Source organism: Ceratotherium simum, chromosome 3 (assembly GCF_057802395.1).
Source record: "Ceratotherium simum simum isolate JZ-2026a chromosome 3, ASM5780239v1, whole genome shotgun sequence".
NCBI lineage: Eukaryota > Metazoa > Chordata > Mammalia > Perissodactyla > Rhinocerotidae > Ceratotherium > Ceratotherium simum.
In genome coordinates this window covers 48,121,470-48,138,187 of record NC_141902.1, presented here as the reverse complement: position 1 = coordinate 48,138,187, position 16,718 = coordinate 48,121,470, and the positions used below count along the sequence as shown (strand labels likewise).

Here is a 16,718-nt window from a genome sequence, read left to right as displayed (position 1 = left end):
CCACTGAAGTTAAAGGGCACGCAAAGAACCCCTTGGGCCTTGGACGGTCCAAGAGGGGGCGAGAGGGTGAGCTTCAGGGTTAGAGGGCGAGGGTCCGGGAAAAGACTTTTGGGCCCTTGACGACTCCATAATCCCGCGCCCGGATGGCGCTCGGGCCAAAGGGCAGGCGCGCTCGCCCAGAGCCCAAAGGGTCCCACGCCCGGAGGCTGGTTCTCATGCCAGCCACGGAGTGGGAAGGGATGAGGAGGCGGAGACGTGCAAAGCAGGAGGACAGGCCGGATCGGCAAGAAAAGAAGGAAAAGCGTGAATGGGAAAGGAGAGACGAAGGGAAGGAGGGAAAAAGGAGGCTCCGCCTGGAGAAAACAAAAGGCCCGGTGGGGGCCGAGCAGGCCTGGAGGGAGGCTCAGGCAAGGGGTGGGGAGCCGAGAACACCGGCGTTTCATTTTTAAATCTTCTAGGTGTCTGCGGGTCAAATAAAGACAAGGGCGGTAACGATTATTCTGTTAAATCTATGGTACTTGACTGCGAAAACACTAATTGATTAGACACCAAAATGATTTGTTTAAAGAGTTTTCCTTCCCAACTGCACCTGCTCTCGGGCCAGGGTCAGCGTTATCCTCCGAGGCTGCGGAGAAGCTCGCCAACTGGGCCGCGCGCCCGGCCGCAGAGCCCGCAACCGGCCCGGCTGGGGGTGGCTGGGCCACGCCCCGCCGGCCTGAGGCTCCCGGCCCGGCGGCGACCCGCGACTTCCGCCCTTCCTGTCCTCCAGCGTGGGAGGACCGTGCACCTGGACACCGTCGTGAGCCGACTTTGCCCTCCGCTCTGAGTTTTCCTCACTTCGGGTCACTCTGACCTGCACTAGCGCGAAGGCTCTTTCTCCCTTTCTGTCCTCTCCACCCCCGGCCCTGGCGTCCTCTACCCCCGTGGCTAATCCAGAGCAGGGCCCCAGATGCTGAGGCGCCGGAAGAGAAGCCTTAACCACCGCCCCAAATCTGGAAAATTCGTCGCCGGCCGTGGCCCACACAGTTCTCCTTTGTAATACATTTCAACGATATGAAGATAAGACCAAGAAAGAAAATCCACTGACGGATTGGCTAGAGAAGGCCAGCTCCCCGGGAATAGAGGTGGCCGCGTCCAACGCGGGTTTCTGCTGCCGGAGCGTCATCCTTGGACCCCTCACGCCTTGGACCACTCCTGCGGCCCCCCGGCACCAGAACACCCCCTTCTTCTGTCAACGCTTTCGGCTTGAGGTCTTGAAAAGCCCTCGCTGAAGTGGGCGACCGCCGGAACGGATTTAAACCCAGAAGAAGCCGCCTCTGGTTTATCCGGTGGCCCAGGAGAGGAAGTAACCGGAAATGCTCGCAGCGGGGTCCGATGTTCTGGGACCGCTGCCCTGGCCGCCCTCAGCATCTCCTAGAACCCAGAGTCAGCTGGGGTTGGCACGAGCTGTCAAGAGCCCTTCACCAGAGCATCTTCTCTTTGGGATTTGGAAGGGGTGGGTAGGAGATGGAACAAAGGAGAGTGCAAAAATACAGAGTAAAAATAATATATTGGCATGGGCAAAAACTGTAATTTAAGAAGAAAAAAAGTTAACCAAACAGATGAATAAAAACTATATGCTAAATAGAAGATCAAAGATTGACGAAGGCTAGAATAATTGGTTACCAGTTCCTTGGTCCCCAGAGAGTGAAGTCATTGACTAATTTTTAAAAATAGTTTTCAACAGTGAATCACCAGGCTACCCCCTTCTGAATTTCTTGGTGTTCTATTTTAAGCCAACAACAATTTTCTGAATAAAATTTCTGCCATGGTGGGAGGGAGACAGGAAGCCTGGCAGGAAGCACCCAGAACCAAATCCTTCACCCCACAGTTATCAAGTGCCCTACTGTTGCCAGACACCAAAGAAATGGTTCCTCACAAGGAGTTTAATTCTAGACTTGCTACAGACATCAGAAATGCTGGTGAAATACCTTCTGAGGCTCTAACTAAGGAGTCAGCCTCTACCTAGAGCTCTTGGTGGAGGAATCTGCCCTGACACCCAGTCTTGCTGTTTGTGTGGTCAACAAATGGAAAGTAAACATTTGATGGCTCAGAGAGGCTAGAAACATTTCTTTGGAATGGTCTTGAAAACTGAGACTGGGCCATATGTTACATCTCCACTCACAAAGAGAACTAAAGCAGTAACTCTGAAACTGAGGCAAGGTTCTCAGAGAAGCTTGTGTGGCCAGCATTTGGAGGAATGGCCACATTCTCATTCTCTTTCTAAGCCTGGTGGGGTCACTTGGCAAGCTCTAGTCCACCCAGCGCTGTCCAAGCACCACCACCACCACCCTGACATTTACAAAATAAGCAGTCTGAAATCCTTGTTTCCACACTGAAAATATTGCCAGCAACAAGCATCCAGTGGATAGTCTTATTTCCCTTTTTCTTAAATATATACATGTATGTAATATAGTGGTGATAATTGACGCTATTTTTTTTTTCTTTAAGTTACTGGCAGCAACTCAAAATCTAACCAGCTGACAATAGGCCCTTCCTCAAAGTTCTTGGCTGTTATAACAAGTTGTGCAGCATCCTGTAATTGCATACACTTGACCAACCAAGTAGTTTCAAGGGCTCCTTCCTTGGTCTCTAATTCTTTCATCCCCCACAGTGGACCTGATGGATGCCAGGCATTGTGCTGGGCACTGGAAGGGGGAAGGGAGGAGAGGGACAAAATGACAAAAGGCTATCCCAGCCTTCCAGCAGTTGCAGTCTGCCTCGTGTCCCTCCAACACACAGGCACACTCACCTTAACTAGACCTAAGAGCATCCTTCCCACTCATCACACATCCTTAGTAATAGGAAAATTTTCCAAGAGGTCGAGTAAGAATAAGATGTTTCTGAGAAATCACTGCAATTCAGTCAACTACAAGAAAACAATGGTTAAATAAAAGGTGTGAATAGCCAAGAAAGATTAGGGAGATTTGCAACCAAAGCAAGTCCTGCACACGTGTTAGCCCAACATATATAATACTTATCCAGATCTTTCCGTTGACTGACTTTTCCTTTAGAAACCAACACTGAACCAGGACCCCTTTTCATAAGGGGGAGATGGGTAGGGGGTGCTGAGCTCACCTGATCCCAGCCATCTTCAGGTAGCCTCCAGGGGCTCAGCTGGGAGCCTCCCATGAAGGAGAGTTTCCAGGATCAAGTCCCTAATTAGTTACACAGAGAGAAAACCATGAACAATTTGTGCACTTGGTGGTATTTACTTCTTTCTTCCTTTTAACAAACTGCCTTTTGGGAAGAGAGTTGTCATAAGGGCAAATCAATCATTTCAGGAGGATTACAATATGGGGAGACAACAGTTTGGCTCAAGGGCTGCCTGCTACTTTAACCCATTGTTTGGTCTCATATGAGAGCCACATGCTCAATCCTGTAAGAAAAGAGAACAGAAACAATAAGGAACCAAGGATGTAGCTTCCCATCAACATATTGTGATCCACTGGGCAGAAAATATGTTTTATGCTTGTGTGTATGTGTGTATGAATAGATAGATGTAGATATGTTTAAATAGAATAATTTTGTTTTCTGAGTTCCTTTGTGTCAGTGTATTTGTCCCAAAGACCTTTCCTCTCTGGGGGCCTTAAATTCCTAAACATTCACTGTGTAGGTAGATGCTAAGCCCATTGAGATGGACTCCCATATCCAGGGCCTCCATAGGCATTGTTTGCACAAGACAGGAGTGTCTCTGGTGATGAAACCATCCAGATTAAACAATCCCGGGACATGACCACTTTCAAGGAAGTCATGTTGACTGTACCCACTGGCCTTGACCTACCTGGATGACAATGTTGCCCTGGTGGTGGCAGGGACCGGGGCAAAGAGATGGGCCTGCTCATGCCTTAGCTGGTGGGAAGTTTCACCCAAGGGTTGGCTGGCCCAAGCTTTTACCTAGGGGACCCAGCCAACACTACTACCACCACCCCAACCCTGGCCTCTCCTAGGGTCTGGGAACATTTCCAGTAGGGACACTGCCGGTGCCCGAGCTTGGGAACGTACAGGCTGAGTTTGGCCCAGCGCAGGCCACACACGCTGTTCCATATCCGGCCCAGATACCCAGGCTCTGAGAGGCAGTCCCCCATTGTGACCAGCACTTGCCTGGGGCTGAGGCTCGGGGCTGACCCGGTGCTAACTGCCAAGGGCCGGACAATGGGCACATCTGTCCTTTCTCTGGGGGATGAAAGCACCCTAAGCGGACACGGCTCTGCCTTTTGTCGCGGATTTTTTTTTCCTTTCTTTTGTAAATGAAAGAAAGCCGCGGCATGTGGTGGCCGGGTGTACGTCCCGTGCTGGGGGCCTCCCCACGCGTCCCCACCAGGCCCAAGGACCAGGTTCGATTCCGGATTGTGAGAAGCGTACAATTATGCCCGAAGCTGAATTGATTTTCAAATCTGGAGGCCTCTCGCGGGGACGCCGGGAAGAGGGCGTCCCTGCGGGCCAAGCGGAGACCGGCGCGCCTGGTCCACCCTGCCGGCGTCAGTCGTTCCCCCAAGCAGCGGCCTCTGGGTGATTTTAACAGGAGGGCCACGGAGCTACCGCAGGAACCGCCCGAGCCGCGGCGGCCCCACTAGCACCCAGAAGTTAACATGGGAACCCAGCAGGGCACTCCCCCACACACACACACACGCCGAGTCCTTGGCGAAACCGGCGCGCCGCCTTAACTATCAACCGAGCTGGAGAAGGACCCAGGCGGCGGGGGACAGCGAGGTATGGCCCGGGCCGGGATTCTTGGCACTGAGCGCTCCTCTCTCCAGCGCATGGAAGAGGAAAGGTGGGCAGAGGATTATCAGGGAAGACAGAGGTTGCCAGGTCAACAGCCACCAAGCTGACCAAGGCTTTTAAAATATTTGCTCCCCTCCCCCCAAAAAGGACAAGCACCTGAGGAAGGGGCGAGCGCGGACTCCCAGACTCCCAGAAGCCCTCCAGGAAATAAAGCTTAGTGGGCCAGGGTGGAAGGAGTGATGACACCGTCCTCAGCTCCTCGGGCAACCTGCGCCGGGAGACAGCAACTGGAGAGAGGGGCGACGGCTCCCCAGGCACAGCGCGCCACCCGGGATGGGAGCCCGGCAAGTGCGGCCCGGGGCTGGGAGGAGAGCCCACCCGGGCCAGGTAGCCGAGAGGGGCGCAACTCTCTCGGGGTCGCGGCGGCCTCCTCAGGCGCGCGCCGCTCCCCCGCCACCCTGCGCCGCTAGTGAGGCGCGGGCCCCCTCCTTCATTTGTACAGGCACGTCACGGGCCGCGCGCGCGGGGGCCGCGGGGGCGGGGCCGAGTCGCGCGCCTGCGCGCTGCGCCCGGCGGCGTGAGGGCGGGCCGCGGCGGCAGCGGCGGCGGCGGAAACGCTGCCACAGGCTCAGCAACAGTAATCCAGCCATGGCTCGAGCTGGCCAGCGGCGCGGGCAGGCAGCAGCCGCGGAAGACGCGCGGGCTGCGTCAGGGGAGCCGGGGGCCTCACAATTCTAAGAAGGAGAGGGGCGAGAGGGGGCCGGGGGCGGGCGTGCTGGGGGCACCGCGCTCGCCCAACGGCGCGGATCCTTTTTGGAAATTAATATTTAAAAAAAAGCCTAGGACGCAGAGGGAAAGGTGGGGGCAAGAGGGAAGGCGAGACACAGAGAGGGAGACAGAGCCCCACAGTGAGAGGAAGGAAGGAAGGAAGGCGACAGTCGCCGGCAGCCGCTGTGAACACCGGACTCCGTGCGCTCTTCGCCGCCTCTGCCCGGCCTCATCGATGTTGTGTCCGCCGCCCGCTCGCCCGGATCACGATGAACGCACAGCTGACCATGGAGGCGATCGGCGAGCTGCACGGGGTGAGCCATGAGCCGGTTCCAGCCCCCGCCGACCTGCTGGGCGGCAGCCCCCACGCGCGAAGCTCCGTGGCGCACCGCGGCAGCCACCTGCCCCCCGCGCACCCGCGCTCCATGGGCATGGCGTCCCTGCTGGACGGCGGCGGCGGCGGCAGCGATTACCACCACCACCACCGGGCCCCCGAGCACAGCCTGGCCGGCCCCCTGCACCCCACCATGACCATGGCCTGCGAGACTCCCCCAGGTATGAGCATGCCCACCACCTACACCACCTTAACCCCTCTGCAGCCGCTGCCGCCCATCTCCACCGTCTCGGACAAGTTCCCCCACCATCACCACCACCACCACCACCACCACCACCACCCGCACCACCACCAGCGCCTGGCGGGCAACGTGAGCGGTAGCTTCACCCTCATGCGGGACGAGCGCGGGCTGACATCCATGAATAACCTCTATACCCCCTACCACAAGGACGTGGCCGGCATGGGCCAGAGCCTCTCGCCCCTCTCTGGCTCCGGTCTGGGCGGCATCCACAACTCCCAGCAAGGGCTCCCTCACTATGCCCACCCGGGCGCCGCCATGCCCACCGACAAGATGCTCACCCCCAACGGCTTCGAAGCCCACCACCCGGCCATGCTCGGCCGTCACGGGGAGCAGCACCTCACTCCCACCTCGGCCGGCATGGTGCCCATCAACGGCCTTCCTCCGCACCACCCCCACGCCCACCTGAACGCCCAGGGCCATGGGCAACTCCTGGGCACAGCCCGGGAGCCCAACCCCTCGGTGACCGGTGCGCAGGTTAGCAATGGAAGTAATTCAGGGCAGATGGAAGAGATCAATACCAAAGAGGTGGCGCAGCGTATCACCACCGAGCTCAAGCGCTACAGCATCCCACAGGCCATCTTCGCGCAGAGGGTGCTCTGCCGCTCCCAAGGGACTCTCTCGGACCTGCTGCGCAACCCCAAACCCTGGAGCAAACTCAAGTCCGGCCGAGAGACCTTCCGGAGGATGTGGAAGTGGCTGCAGGAGCCCGAGTTCCAGCGCATGTCTGCGCTCCGCTTAGCAGGTGAGCGGGCCAAGGAGCTGGGCGCTCGGGGAGATAAGGGATAGGGAAGTAGAAGGGACCGAAGGAGGGAGGGAAGGAGGGCTGGGCACGCTTCATCCTGTCCTCCTTTCCCTAAGGGGGGGAGGTGTCCCTGGGCCTGAGAGAGCCGGCGCACGGCTCCCGGGAGCAGATCGCCTCCTCCAGGACGATGGGCTTTGGAAGGCTCCGGGAGCTCAGCGGCTCGACCTCGGCGACTGCAGGGGCGCATTCGTGCTCGCAGACGGCGCGGGAAGCTCACACGGCCCGAGGCGGAGAGAAATCCCAGCACCTGGCTGGACACGGTCTGTGCGTCGCTTCTCGGTTGGGCACTCTGTGTTTGGGGAGAAGGAAGCGACGAGTGCGTGGAACTGCGCGCAGGTGCTGCGAGCCAGTACCCCTGGCACACACCCGGGCGCTGGGCTGGAGCGCGCCAGAGTTGCCCACCAATGTTTGGCTGAAATCGCTGCGTTCACTCTATTGGAGCAGGGCGGGGCGGGGGGCGCGCACTCCGAGAGCTTGGGCAAAAGGTTCCGAAGCCGCGGGGCGGTGAGTGTGTGGCGCGGACGCTGTGTAAGAGTTAGCACGCACTCTGCGCTGGTAACCGGCTGTGGAAAGGAGAGGGAGGCAGAAGGTGCCGAGGTCCGGGTGAGGGAGGTTTCAGCCGAGCCCAGGGACCGCCTTCGCTGCCGACTCGCTTAGGACTTCGCATTTCGTTTTATTCCTCTGCGTGATTTTTCGTCTGAAAAATGCAGGGGGTGGGAGTGTGGATGACCCCCAAGTAAGCGAACAGAGGTCTCCCGGGCCCAAAACCCCGAGGCCGGGGTGTTTCCGATTTGAGCGGGAAGGTCCCGGCGGCGCTGCACAGACACAGTACCTAGCTCCTCCAGCCTCTCTAGGTCAAGGTGCGGGGAAGGCTCCAGCCGGACGAGTGGCCGGGGGTACAGCTGAGCCCAGCCCGAACTACACTGGAGATTTCGACCGGATTCGGGGACCCTTAGAGCGGAGGACACAAGGGGAGGTAGAGCCTAGTGCAGCCAAGGGCGGGCTGGGTTTGATGAGACCCAGGCTCAGTTGAGTGACTCCTGGGTCCATGTCCCCCTCCCCTCAATCTCAGCCCTGCGCCTTAGCCTGAGTCCTGGCGAAGAGAAAGGTAAAAGCCGGAATGAGGGTTTGTTAATTAACTGATCGTTCTCCATTAATTCGTCCCTGGAGAATGAGAGACAGTCAATCCGCTCAGAGCCGGGGGCACTGAGCCGTTTCACAGTCTAAAATCAAAGCGAGAGGCCAGAGCCCCCTCCCCCACCTCGTGCGGGCCAATGAGAAGCTAGAGGGAGGCGGGTGCCAGCGTGCTCGCGACTCGAACCCCGATGCGACTTAAAGCTCTCCTGGGGTCTGGGCGCTCGTGGCCTCGCCGCCCCAGCGCCACGCTGGCTGAGCCTCGGCCGGGCCCCGCGCTGGTTGGCTCCAAGCAAAGTCCTCACGCGGGCTGTGGCAGCCTGCGCCCGGAAGCCGGGCGAGGCGGGGTTGCGGGGGCGGCGGGAAGTGGCAGGTTGACGGGGTGCGCTCTGGAGCTCCCTCGATTCCACCCTCTAGCCCTGTGTGCAGCCACCATATCGCCCCCCCGTGGGCTGACCGAGACCCGAGGGCAGCTGAAGTTCCAGAAGGGGTGGGCTAAATGGTTGCTCCTCTCCCGGACTGCTCCGCCTCTGCCGGCGCCCGAGGTCTTCGGTGCCTTTTCACACGCCCACGCCGGCCCCGAGCCCCGGCTTCAGGACGTTTTACAGAGGCAGTGCCCGCACTGGCCGGCGAGGGGCGGGGGAGTGGAGGAAGTGGGTGGAAATGGAGAGGGGTGCCCCCGGGGAAGCTCGGTCCATACACCCCCCACCCCATGAAGGCGCTTGCTCGGGACTTCAATGACCCTCCCCCTCCACTGCCTCCTGTCACCCCTGGAAAGACAGACTGACAGGTTTTGTTCAGAGACGACTCCCGAGCCCTGGAAACCCGGCGTAGCGCCCTGCCTGCGCGAGCGCCCTCTGACCTCCCCGCGCGGGCACCGCAGTGCTCATGAGGGGAGAGTCGGAGTACTGCGACCCGCACACGAGAGGCGCGAGCGGCGCGCCGGCCGGGGCTGCCGGGACCCAAGAGGTTATCGAAGGGGCGCCTGCCTGGCACCCCGCAGCCGGTGACCAGTCATGCTCGGCCCGAGGCACGTGGCCTTTTCCCCGGGGAGAAAAGAAAGGAAAATCCGAGACTCTGTCAGGAGACTCACTTGGCGCCAAACCCCAAGCGGACTCCGCGTCCTAAGACCCGGATGGAGCGTCATCTCTTTCATTTTCTTTTCTTTAACTGAATTAGAGGGTGGGGACGGCTGGGACGCGGGCGCGTGCAGGGCGAACCCGGAGCAATCCCATTGCGCTGCAAAAGCCACGACCTATTTTTAAGTCACTGAAGAACATTAAGCAGTCCCGTTAACATTTTCATTTAGGAAAAAAAAAAGTGAGGCTGTCTCCTGAACCCTCCAAATGATCTCTAGTTGGCCCCGCCTGGCTACAGGAGACTTAAAACGATTGCAGGGCACCTTGGCCGAGGCTGTGGGATCTTGCCGCCTCCTCCCCACCGCAGGCTCCCGTGTAGAGGTGCCCCTCGCAGCTCTGCTCGCTGTTGCACTCAAAGACCGCTCAGCCTTGCCCCTACCGGATGCGAGGCCGGGCCTACGGAGGTCGGTTCCTTCCCTCGCTGTACCGCAGGCTCGGCTCAGCCTATTGTGCAGGGTCAAAGCCCTCCGTGCGTGGCAGCGTGTTGGGCAGATGCCTTCTCGTTACGAAATTACATCGGCTGGTGGAAGACGAGAGACAAGAGGAAATTCTTACCAAATTAACTACCTTTAAAAAATCAATATATGTTCCCTCTATGTAATACTTGCTGCTGCCCCATTAAAGCGGAGCGCAACCAGACTCGCGCCGCGTCTTGTCCCAGGTAGGGTAGGCGGGCTGGGCTGTGCCTGAGGGTGGGTGCCCCGCCTCTGACGTGGGCGCCTATTAAGATGCGAGCAGATTAGTTTCCAATTAAAGATTCCAGAAGGCTTCGGCCACAGAAGGGAAGCTGCCTGCGCAGGAAGAGGCTGCTACGCGCACCCACCAGCCGGTGTTGCACCGCGGACCCAGGAGGCGCGGCCCGCAGGCCCCAGGTTCGGGAAGGGGTGGGTGCTGGGCTACTCCGACCCTGCGGAACCTGGAGGCGGGAAACCTCCGAATGGTGCGGGGGGAGCCGGCTGGGTCTCCGCACTCTCTGTGCCCCCTTCCTGTCCAAGATTTGCCCCAGAGCAACCTGGAGGAGAGCCTGAGCCCGCGGGGGAGGGGTCCGGCCAGGAGGTGGCCATGAGAAAGTCTCGCCCGGACCAACCTGGGCTGTGTTTGCCATAAGTGGCCTTGTGGCCTGGTTGATTGATAACTGGCCCCCGCGCAAGTCCATTTGCTTTTTGTTAATATTTATCCCAGCGGGTGACATTTCAACTGTCCCCTCGCTTCCCTGGGGCACGGGAGCCAAGCAGAAGGAGTGCGATGCTGGGCCCTGGGTACCCCACTTCTCCAGTCCCCGAAGACACCTGGGCCGGGAGAAAAGCCAGGAGGGTGTGTGGGACGCAGGAACGGGAGCGGTTCCTGTACCCAAGAGTAGGAGGAGAAGGCGCCGAGCGGACTGGTTCCGTCGCGCCCGCGTCTTGGCGCTGCGGGACTCGCGCGGTGCAGCTGCTCCCAGCCGACTGCGGCGCGAACAAAGGGCCGGCGGGGCGCGGCCGACCGCGTCCGCCTCGCAGCCCGGGGGCAAGGGGGCTGCCCGTGGGGAGCTCCTCCTCCGAAGGCCTGGGGTGGCCTCCGCCTAGTGTAGCGGAAGGACTGGCCAGTTGTCAGGCGGAGGCCCAGGAGTCTCAGATCCCCCCCCCCCCAGGCCGAATGGTGGCCTCGCGCCGGAGGAGTTGCCTGAGAACCCCACACACACCTGCCGAGCAGGAAACTAAAAGGTCTCGCTCTAGGAGACAATCCCCAGAAGGCTCTGCGTGGGCCTTTCTCACAGCGCATGTCTGACCCCTCGAGGGTGTGGGACAATAGTTCCCTCTTGCAGTCCCCACTAGGGAGCACAAACCCCAGTGAGGACAGGAAGGAACGCATGGGGTTAAGAAGAAGTGTGTATGTGGTGAAGATTGGAGCCGATAGTTTGACCAGAGTGGGGAAACCTGCTTCTGGGACTTGAGGAGGCCTGTCGGTTGTTGTCTGGTGACCCTGGTGTCAGCGCATCGAGGCCACCAGCTGAGACAAGTAAACCCCACAGCCTGCTCCGACGGCGGCAGGCTGTCTCACCAGCGGGTGCAGCCCCGATCCCCTTGGAAGCGCCCAGAGGGCGATCAGGGTCGGCCAGAGCTACCCGCCCGGCCCAGGGCTGCGGCAGTCACTACGGACCCGGCCCTGCCATCAATATTTTGCAACTGGCACTTGGGAGGACCGTGCCAGCAATAGCACAGTTGTGCTGTAGCAGCAAAGCGACTCAAAGCCCAGGGTGCGTCTTTCTTTATCTTGAAGCTCCGAGCCCTCAGCGCGCCGCGGGGAGCTGGACTCCGGCCCTGCCTGATGCCCTCCATTTGGGCTCACCTTCTCCCGGTAGCCGGACGGGCTGGGCTGAGATAGCTGCGCGCGCCCCCTACGGGACGCCAGGGTCGGACGCCGGGCAAGCCCCGGTGGTTCAACCCGCTGCGAGAGGAAAGGGATGCTTGCTGCGGCTTTGTTGTTAGAATATCGTTGTCCTGGTGATTTTCAAAACGATAACTATTTTGATAGGAAGAGGGTGTGGAGGAGGAAGAAAAGGATACCAAGTGGATCTATCTTGGTCCCCAACAATGCCCGGTGTTACCCCACTGATGAGATAAAGTTGCCATCCCCAGAAAGTACACCCCTGCTCTAACATCTCTAAACAAGATGCATGTTTAGATTTTCTATCTGAATTGTACTTTTGCTGGTATGTTTTTATTTGAGAAAAGCGGGGTCAGAGTAGAGAAGGGGATTCTGAAGTAGGAGGTTGGGGCTGGGAGATTTTGTACCGGGAGGGCGGATTAACGGTTCCTTTGTTTTCTTGTTTCCCCTTCCAGCTAACTGAGTGGAGTTAGGAGGCTGCCCTGAGGCTTTGAGCGTGGAGGTCTTTGTTTCCTCCGATGTGGGGTGGGTGAAAGGGCGTTCGCAGACAGGCTTGGAGCCGTTGTGCGGTGTCAGGACCCTGGACAGGGCCCCGCCGGCGCGTCGCCTGGTCTAGTTTCTCTTCGCCCCTGGGAGGTGGCTAGGATGCCTTTGAAGAGTTATAGCGAGGAAACGAAAACTAACAGCTAATATTCCAAAGTTTATGAGAAATCACGAGGCCCCGCCAGGCATATATAATGGCACAGTCAAGGAATCGAAAAGACCAAACCTATCCTCGTGGATCAGGTGGTTGATCTTTCTTCCCTTCCCCGGCAGCTTTCTATGTGCTTCTGAGTGCACGTGCACACCTGCTTATAAAATCGGAATTCGAGTCCCTATGGGTGTGACAGGGGTTGGATCATTAAGCAAAAACGTTCAATTCACTCCCTTTGATCCGTGCTGGGGAAAATCTATAGTCATCTCTAATCTACGAGGTCTTTAAGGAGGTTGTTACACGAGCTGTTTTGATGTCATCATTTCCACATTCATGGCAAATTCAGCTAATCAGACAGACACTGCTACCCAATGTTCTCAGAAGAAATAGTTCTTACAGAGTGTATCGGTAAAATTTATTCTTGATTTCCGTGTAAGAAAGAAAATCCTCAAGTGTAATGAAGGTCGGTAATTAAAAAGAGGGTTCTCAGGTGTTTTGCTCCTCAAAATCCACAGTTAGAAACCTTGCCCTTGAAGTAACAGTGCTCAGCAGTGCTCTTTGTAAACTCCACACATTGGAATAAACACTAACTTAGTATTTTAAATCAACCAAGGAACTTTGATGGATTGGATGAGAAATGACTTGTTTCATTTCAGTCTCCATCAAAACAGCAGAATTTCCACTTTTGGTAAAGTTGAATGGTCCCCAACCTAGGGTAGCAACAGAAGGAGGGTCTTATTGAAGTCATGGTAGTTAGAGGATAGATTTCTTATAATTCTGGATAAAAGCATTCAGCGAGTGTTCATTAAACACTGTTTTCATTATGTCTCTATTTAAATAAGATGAAGAAGCCCCTTTGGGAGAAGAAAATCACATTATTTCCACATAAAAAGTGTCAGCCTCACAGAGTACAGTAAAAGGAAAAAACTTATTTTCTATGTGAATGATTTAATGCACAATCATAAATTCCTATTTTCTTTCAATAGATTTGCACAGGTTTTTATTTTAACACAAGTATGTTAATACTAATGAAGCTTAATTTCCTCCTGAAGTGATAGGATTGGGTTAGATGACTAGACCAACCACAAGACAATCTGATTATTTTTACACAAACACATGAATTTATGTTTTATCACAGGATCTAGCTATAGAATCATCTACATTATGTTCCTCCTGAAAGATGTTACATTATCATAAAGTTGGAACAAATTAGCTTCAAGAAATTTTCTTCTTTAGGTGAGACAGTTTGATAAGACAACAGCTGAACAGAACCAGACCCTGAAATACAATCCATCAGATTTGTCATGGCAATTGATAAGGAAGGAGCTTATGTCTGTTGTGCACATTCTATTAGGTACTGTGCTAAGCACACAGATTTTCTCATTTAATACTTACCATCTATTCCAGTGGCTCCCAAATCTTGCTACACATTAGAATCACTTAAGGATCTTTAAAAAAAAACAATGATTCCTGGCTAAAATCCCAGATATTCTGTTGTAATTATATGGGGCATGACCTGGGCATTGGAATTTTTAAGAGCTCTGAGGTGATTTTAATGTGCAGCAAAGTTTGGGAGCTACTAGTTTATGTGGTAGTTACCATTATTTTCACTGTTTCTCTGTTCAATGAGGTTAAATAACTTACCTGTGGTAACACAGCTGGAAATCACTGATGCCCTGAACTCAGCTTTCCTAACTCAAAGCCCAGAACCCTCTGATCCTCCTCCCTGTGCCTTTATTACTAGTACAGGTCCGCCGGGTCAGTGGACCCAGAATGTGGAAATATCTGATTCACTGTCATAAACACCCAATCTAGAAAGTCTGTGCATAATAAAAGTCTTGAAATTAGAGAATGCGGATCTTCCCTCTGGGACTCGCAAAGAGTTACTTATGGAAACTTATTTCTTTTTTACTCAAGACTCGTAAGAGACTTTTTATTGCTCTCTTTTGAAGAAGCAGCCAGAGGAAATATAAGGCAGTAACAGAGCTAGACATGGAAGCTGCGTCTCCCTATCCATTTGTTCACTTAAACAATTATTGATGGGCAAGACCCATCTCATTAGATGTGTTCTGTGGGTAGGACTGGTCCATTGGGACCCATGCCTGGAGGAGGGCCCAAAGGCCCAAACCTTGCATCCTTTCAGGCTTGGTGTTCTGATCTGCACTTGCACAGCAATTACCTTTCTTGGCTTCACATCAGTGCCTGTCTTGCCTGTTACTCATATTTTAAGACTCTGCACTAAAAAATAATAAATTGACTAAAACTCTGTGTATATGTTGGCAATCATCCAGAGGGCAACTTAGAATTTCGGTCAAACACTGCATGTTTCCAGTTATCCATGTGTTTCTCATCTTCCTTTGCATATGCCATAGGGTACTCAGAATCGACAGTTTCTGAAATCACTGCTTTCCTTTTGGCATCTGGTGATGATCTCATAGTCCCAGAGAGAGGTTATCAAAGGAACACAATAAACTATGTGCTTTTCGCTTTCTTTCCTGTTGTCTTCTAAAACAGATCAATGGGGAAAATTAAATAAATAAACGGGCGAAGCGCGCCACCTAGTGACCCCCGTCCTCACTGCAGGAGAAGTGCGTGAGAGGAGAGGCTAACGCGATTCAAGTATTGATGGAGTCACAAAAATCGTTCATTAAGGCAATTTAATCTTTGCTATTAAATGTCCTTTCAATTCATTTGGGGTAATTAAGATGCAGTTAAAGTGATTAAATTCTAATTACTTATGCTAGACAAAGACATATTTGTCACACTAATGCGGTTAACTAAGGACTCAGAAAGAAAGTTAACATTTACTTCAAATGATGCAACTGGAAAAATCAGTTCCTCTTTTCATCATTAATCCAGTGAGCTGGGTGATTATGTAATGGCACTACAAGCTCATTAAATAGGGGAAGTGCTGATTAAAATGACTGCTAAGAGGAAAACCTGCACCAGGAGTGCCTCAGTACCGTTTGGTCAGCATTCTGAGCAAAATTACTCCGTGTTCTTTCTCTCCACGCCCCCCACCCTAAAGTAATAAACAGCTCCTGAGTTCTATCCTGACGTTAAAGAGGAACGGCTCACAGAAAGCTTTTATGGCCAGCTTGCAGACATTGTTAAACCAAAAGATATTTTTAAATGGTAAATGCATTCTTGGGATAGAGGACCGAGGCAGATGGGCAGGGGATGGGGGGCGGATTCCTGAGCCAGTTCCAGAATGAGATTTTCCACTGTAGGCTTCCGAGCCACTTCCCTTCAGACAGACACCTTTCCTATTAAGCGGTCCCTCTCCCCTCTCCATTTCCACTTTTCCTGCCTCTGATGTGTGCGGACAGATTCCTCTGCACAGGATCATGCCACCTTTGATTGTTATGCACACTCTGAAGAGCGCTAAGCACCTCCGCTGCAAATTGGTCTCTTTTCAGGGTTTTTCTACATTCACATGTAAAGCCATCTGAGATTATAAACTATCAGGTTACTGAGGCTATTTTGCCATAATGTCCACAAACAGCTCCTAGCTTCTGAGAGCTCATAAGAGGAGGATGAATTTAAACTTACTGAATTTGAAGTTTGCCTGCCTCACAAAAATGGCTTCTTAAGGCAGTGCCCAGCATCTGCCTGGGGGGATGATCAGTCAGAAAATTGGGAATTATTTTGTCCAGGAGATCCGTGTCTTTAATATTTGTTAAATCTGCATATTGAAAACCATTATTGTGGAGATTGCGTCTTTCCCCTATTTATCTCATTGAAATTTAATATTACCCCATTTCCTTCATAAGCAAAGAAGCTAAAGTTATCAAATTTGGCAGTCACTTAAGTCTAACAACTGCCTTTAAAAAATAAATTGGCAGTCATTTGAATATTTACAGTCATTATGAATTTAACAGATCATGTTATGCCATCTTAAATTACTAAAACAAACGGACAAATTAAAAAAAAAAAAAAAAAAAACCTGGACTGAATCAAGAGCCCAGTATACAGGTTCTTGCACTCAAGTCATTTAACACTTCTGGGCCTTAGTCTCCTTAAATGGAGAATGAAAGATTTAGCCTTAGGGTCCTTCCAGGTCCCATATTCTATGATTGATTGCTTTCTGATGACTGTGTATCCACAGCAAAGTCTCTTATCTCAATTTAGTGCCGTCCTGAAGTCAGGATTCAACAAGGTGTAAGGCCCAGGGGCCCATCTCTTCAGCAGAGTCTCAGGCCAGGCTCTCCTGTCAGAGGGCCAGGAGGAAACAGCCCATCCAGTCAAGAGTGCTGCCTTTTGGCACAAAATGCTGCAGTCTGAGATTACAATTCCTGTGTCTTAATAATACAAGGTGTTGGCAAGAATATGGATCATCAGGAACTCATACACTGCTGGTGGGAATGTAATTGGCACTGTTGCTTCAAAAGATAATTTGGCATTGTCTTATA

General features: G+C 54.0%; 1 protein-coding gene across 1 annotated transcript in view; it reads left to right on the top strand.

The window, feature by feature from the left end:
* The first annotated feature begins 5,616 nt into the window (after window positions 1–5,616).
* The window catches only part of ONECUT1 (one cut homeobox 1), a 35,114-nt gene continuing 24,012 nt past the window's right edge, over window positions 5,617–16,718 (top strand). The window contains exon 1 of the mRNA XM_004421595.3: window positions 5,617–6,912. Coding sequence (XP_004421652.2) covers window positions 5,805–6,912 — 1,108 coding nt within the window. The 5' untranslated portion in view covers window positions 5,617–5,804. The remainder of the gene's footprint in view (window positions 6,913–16,718) is intronic.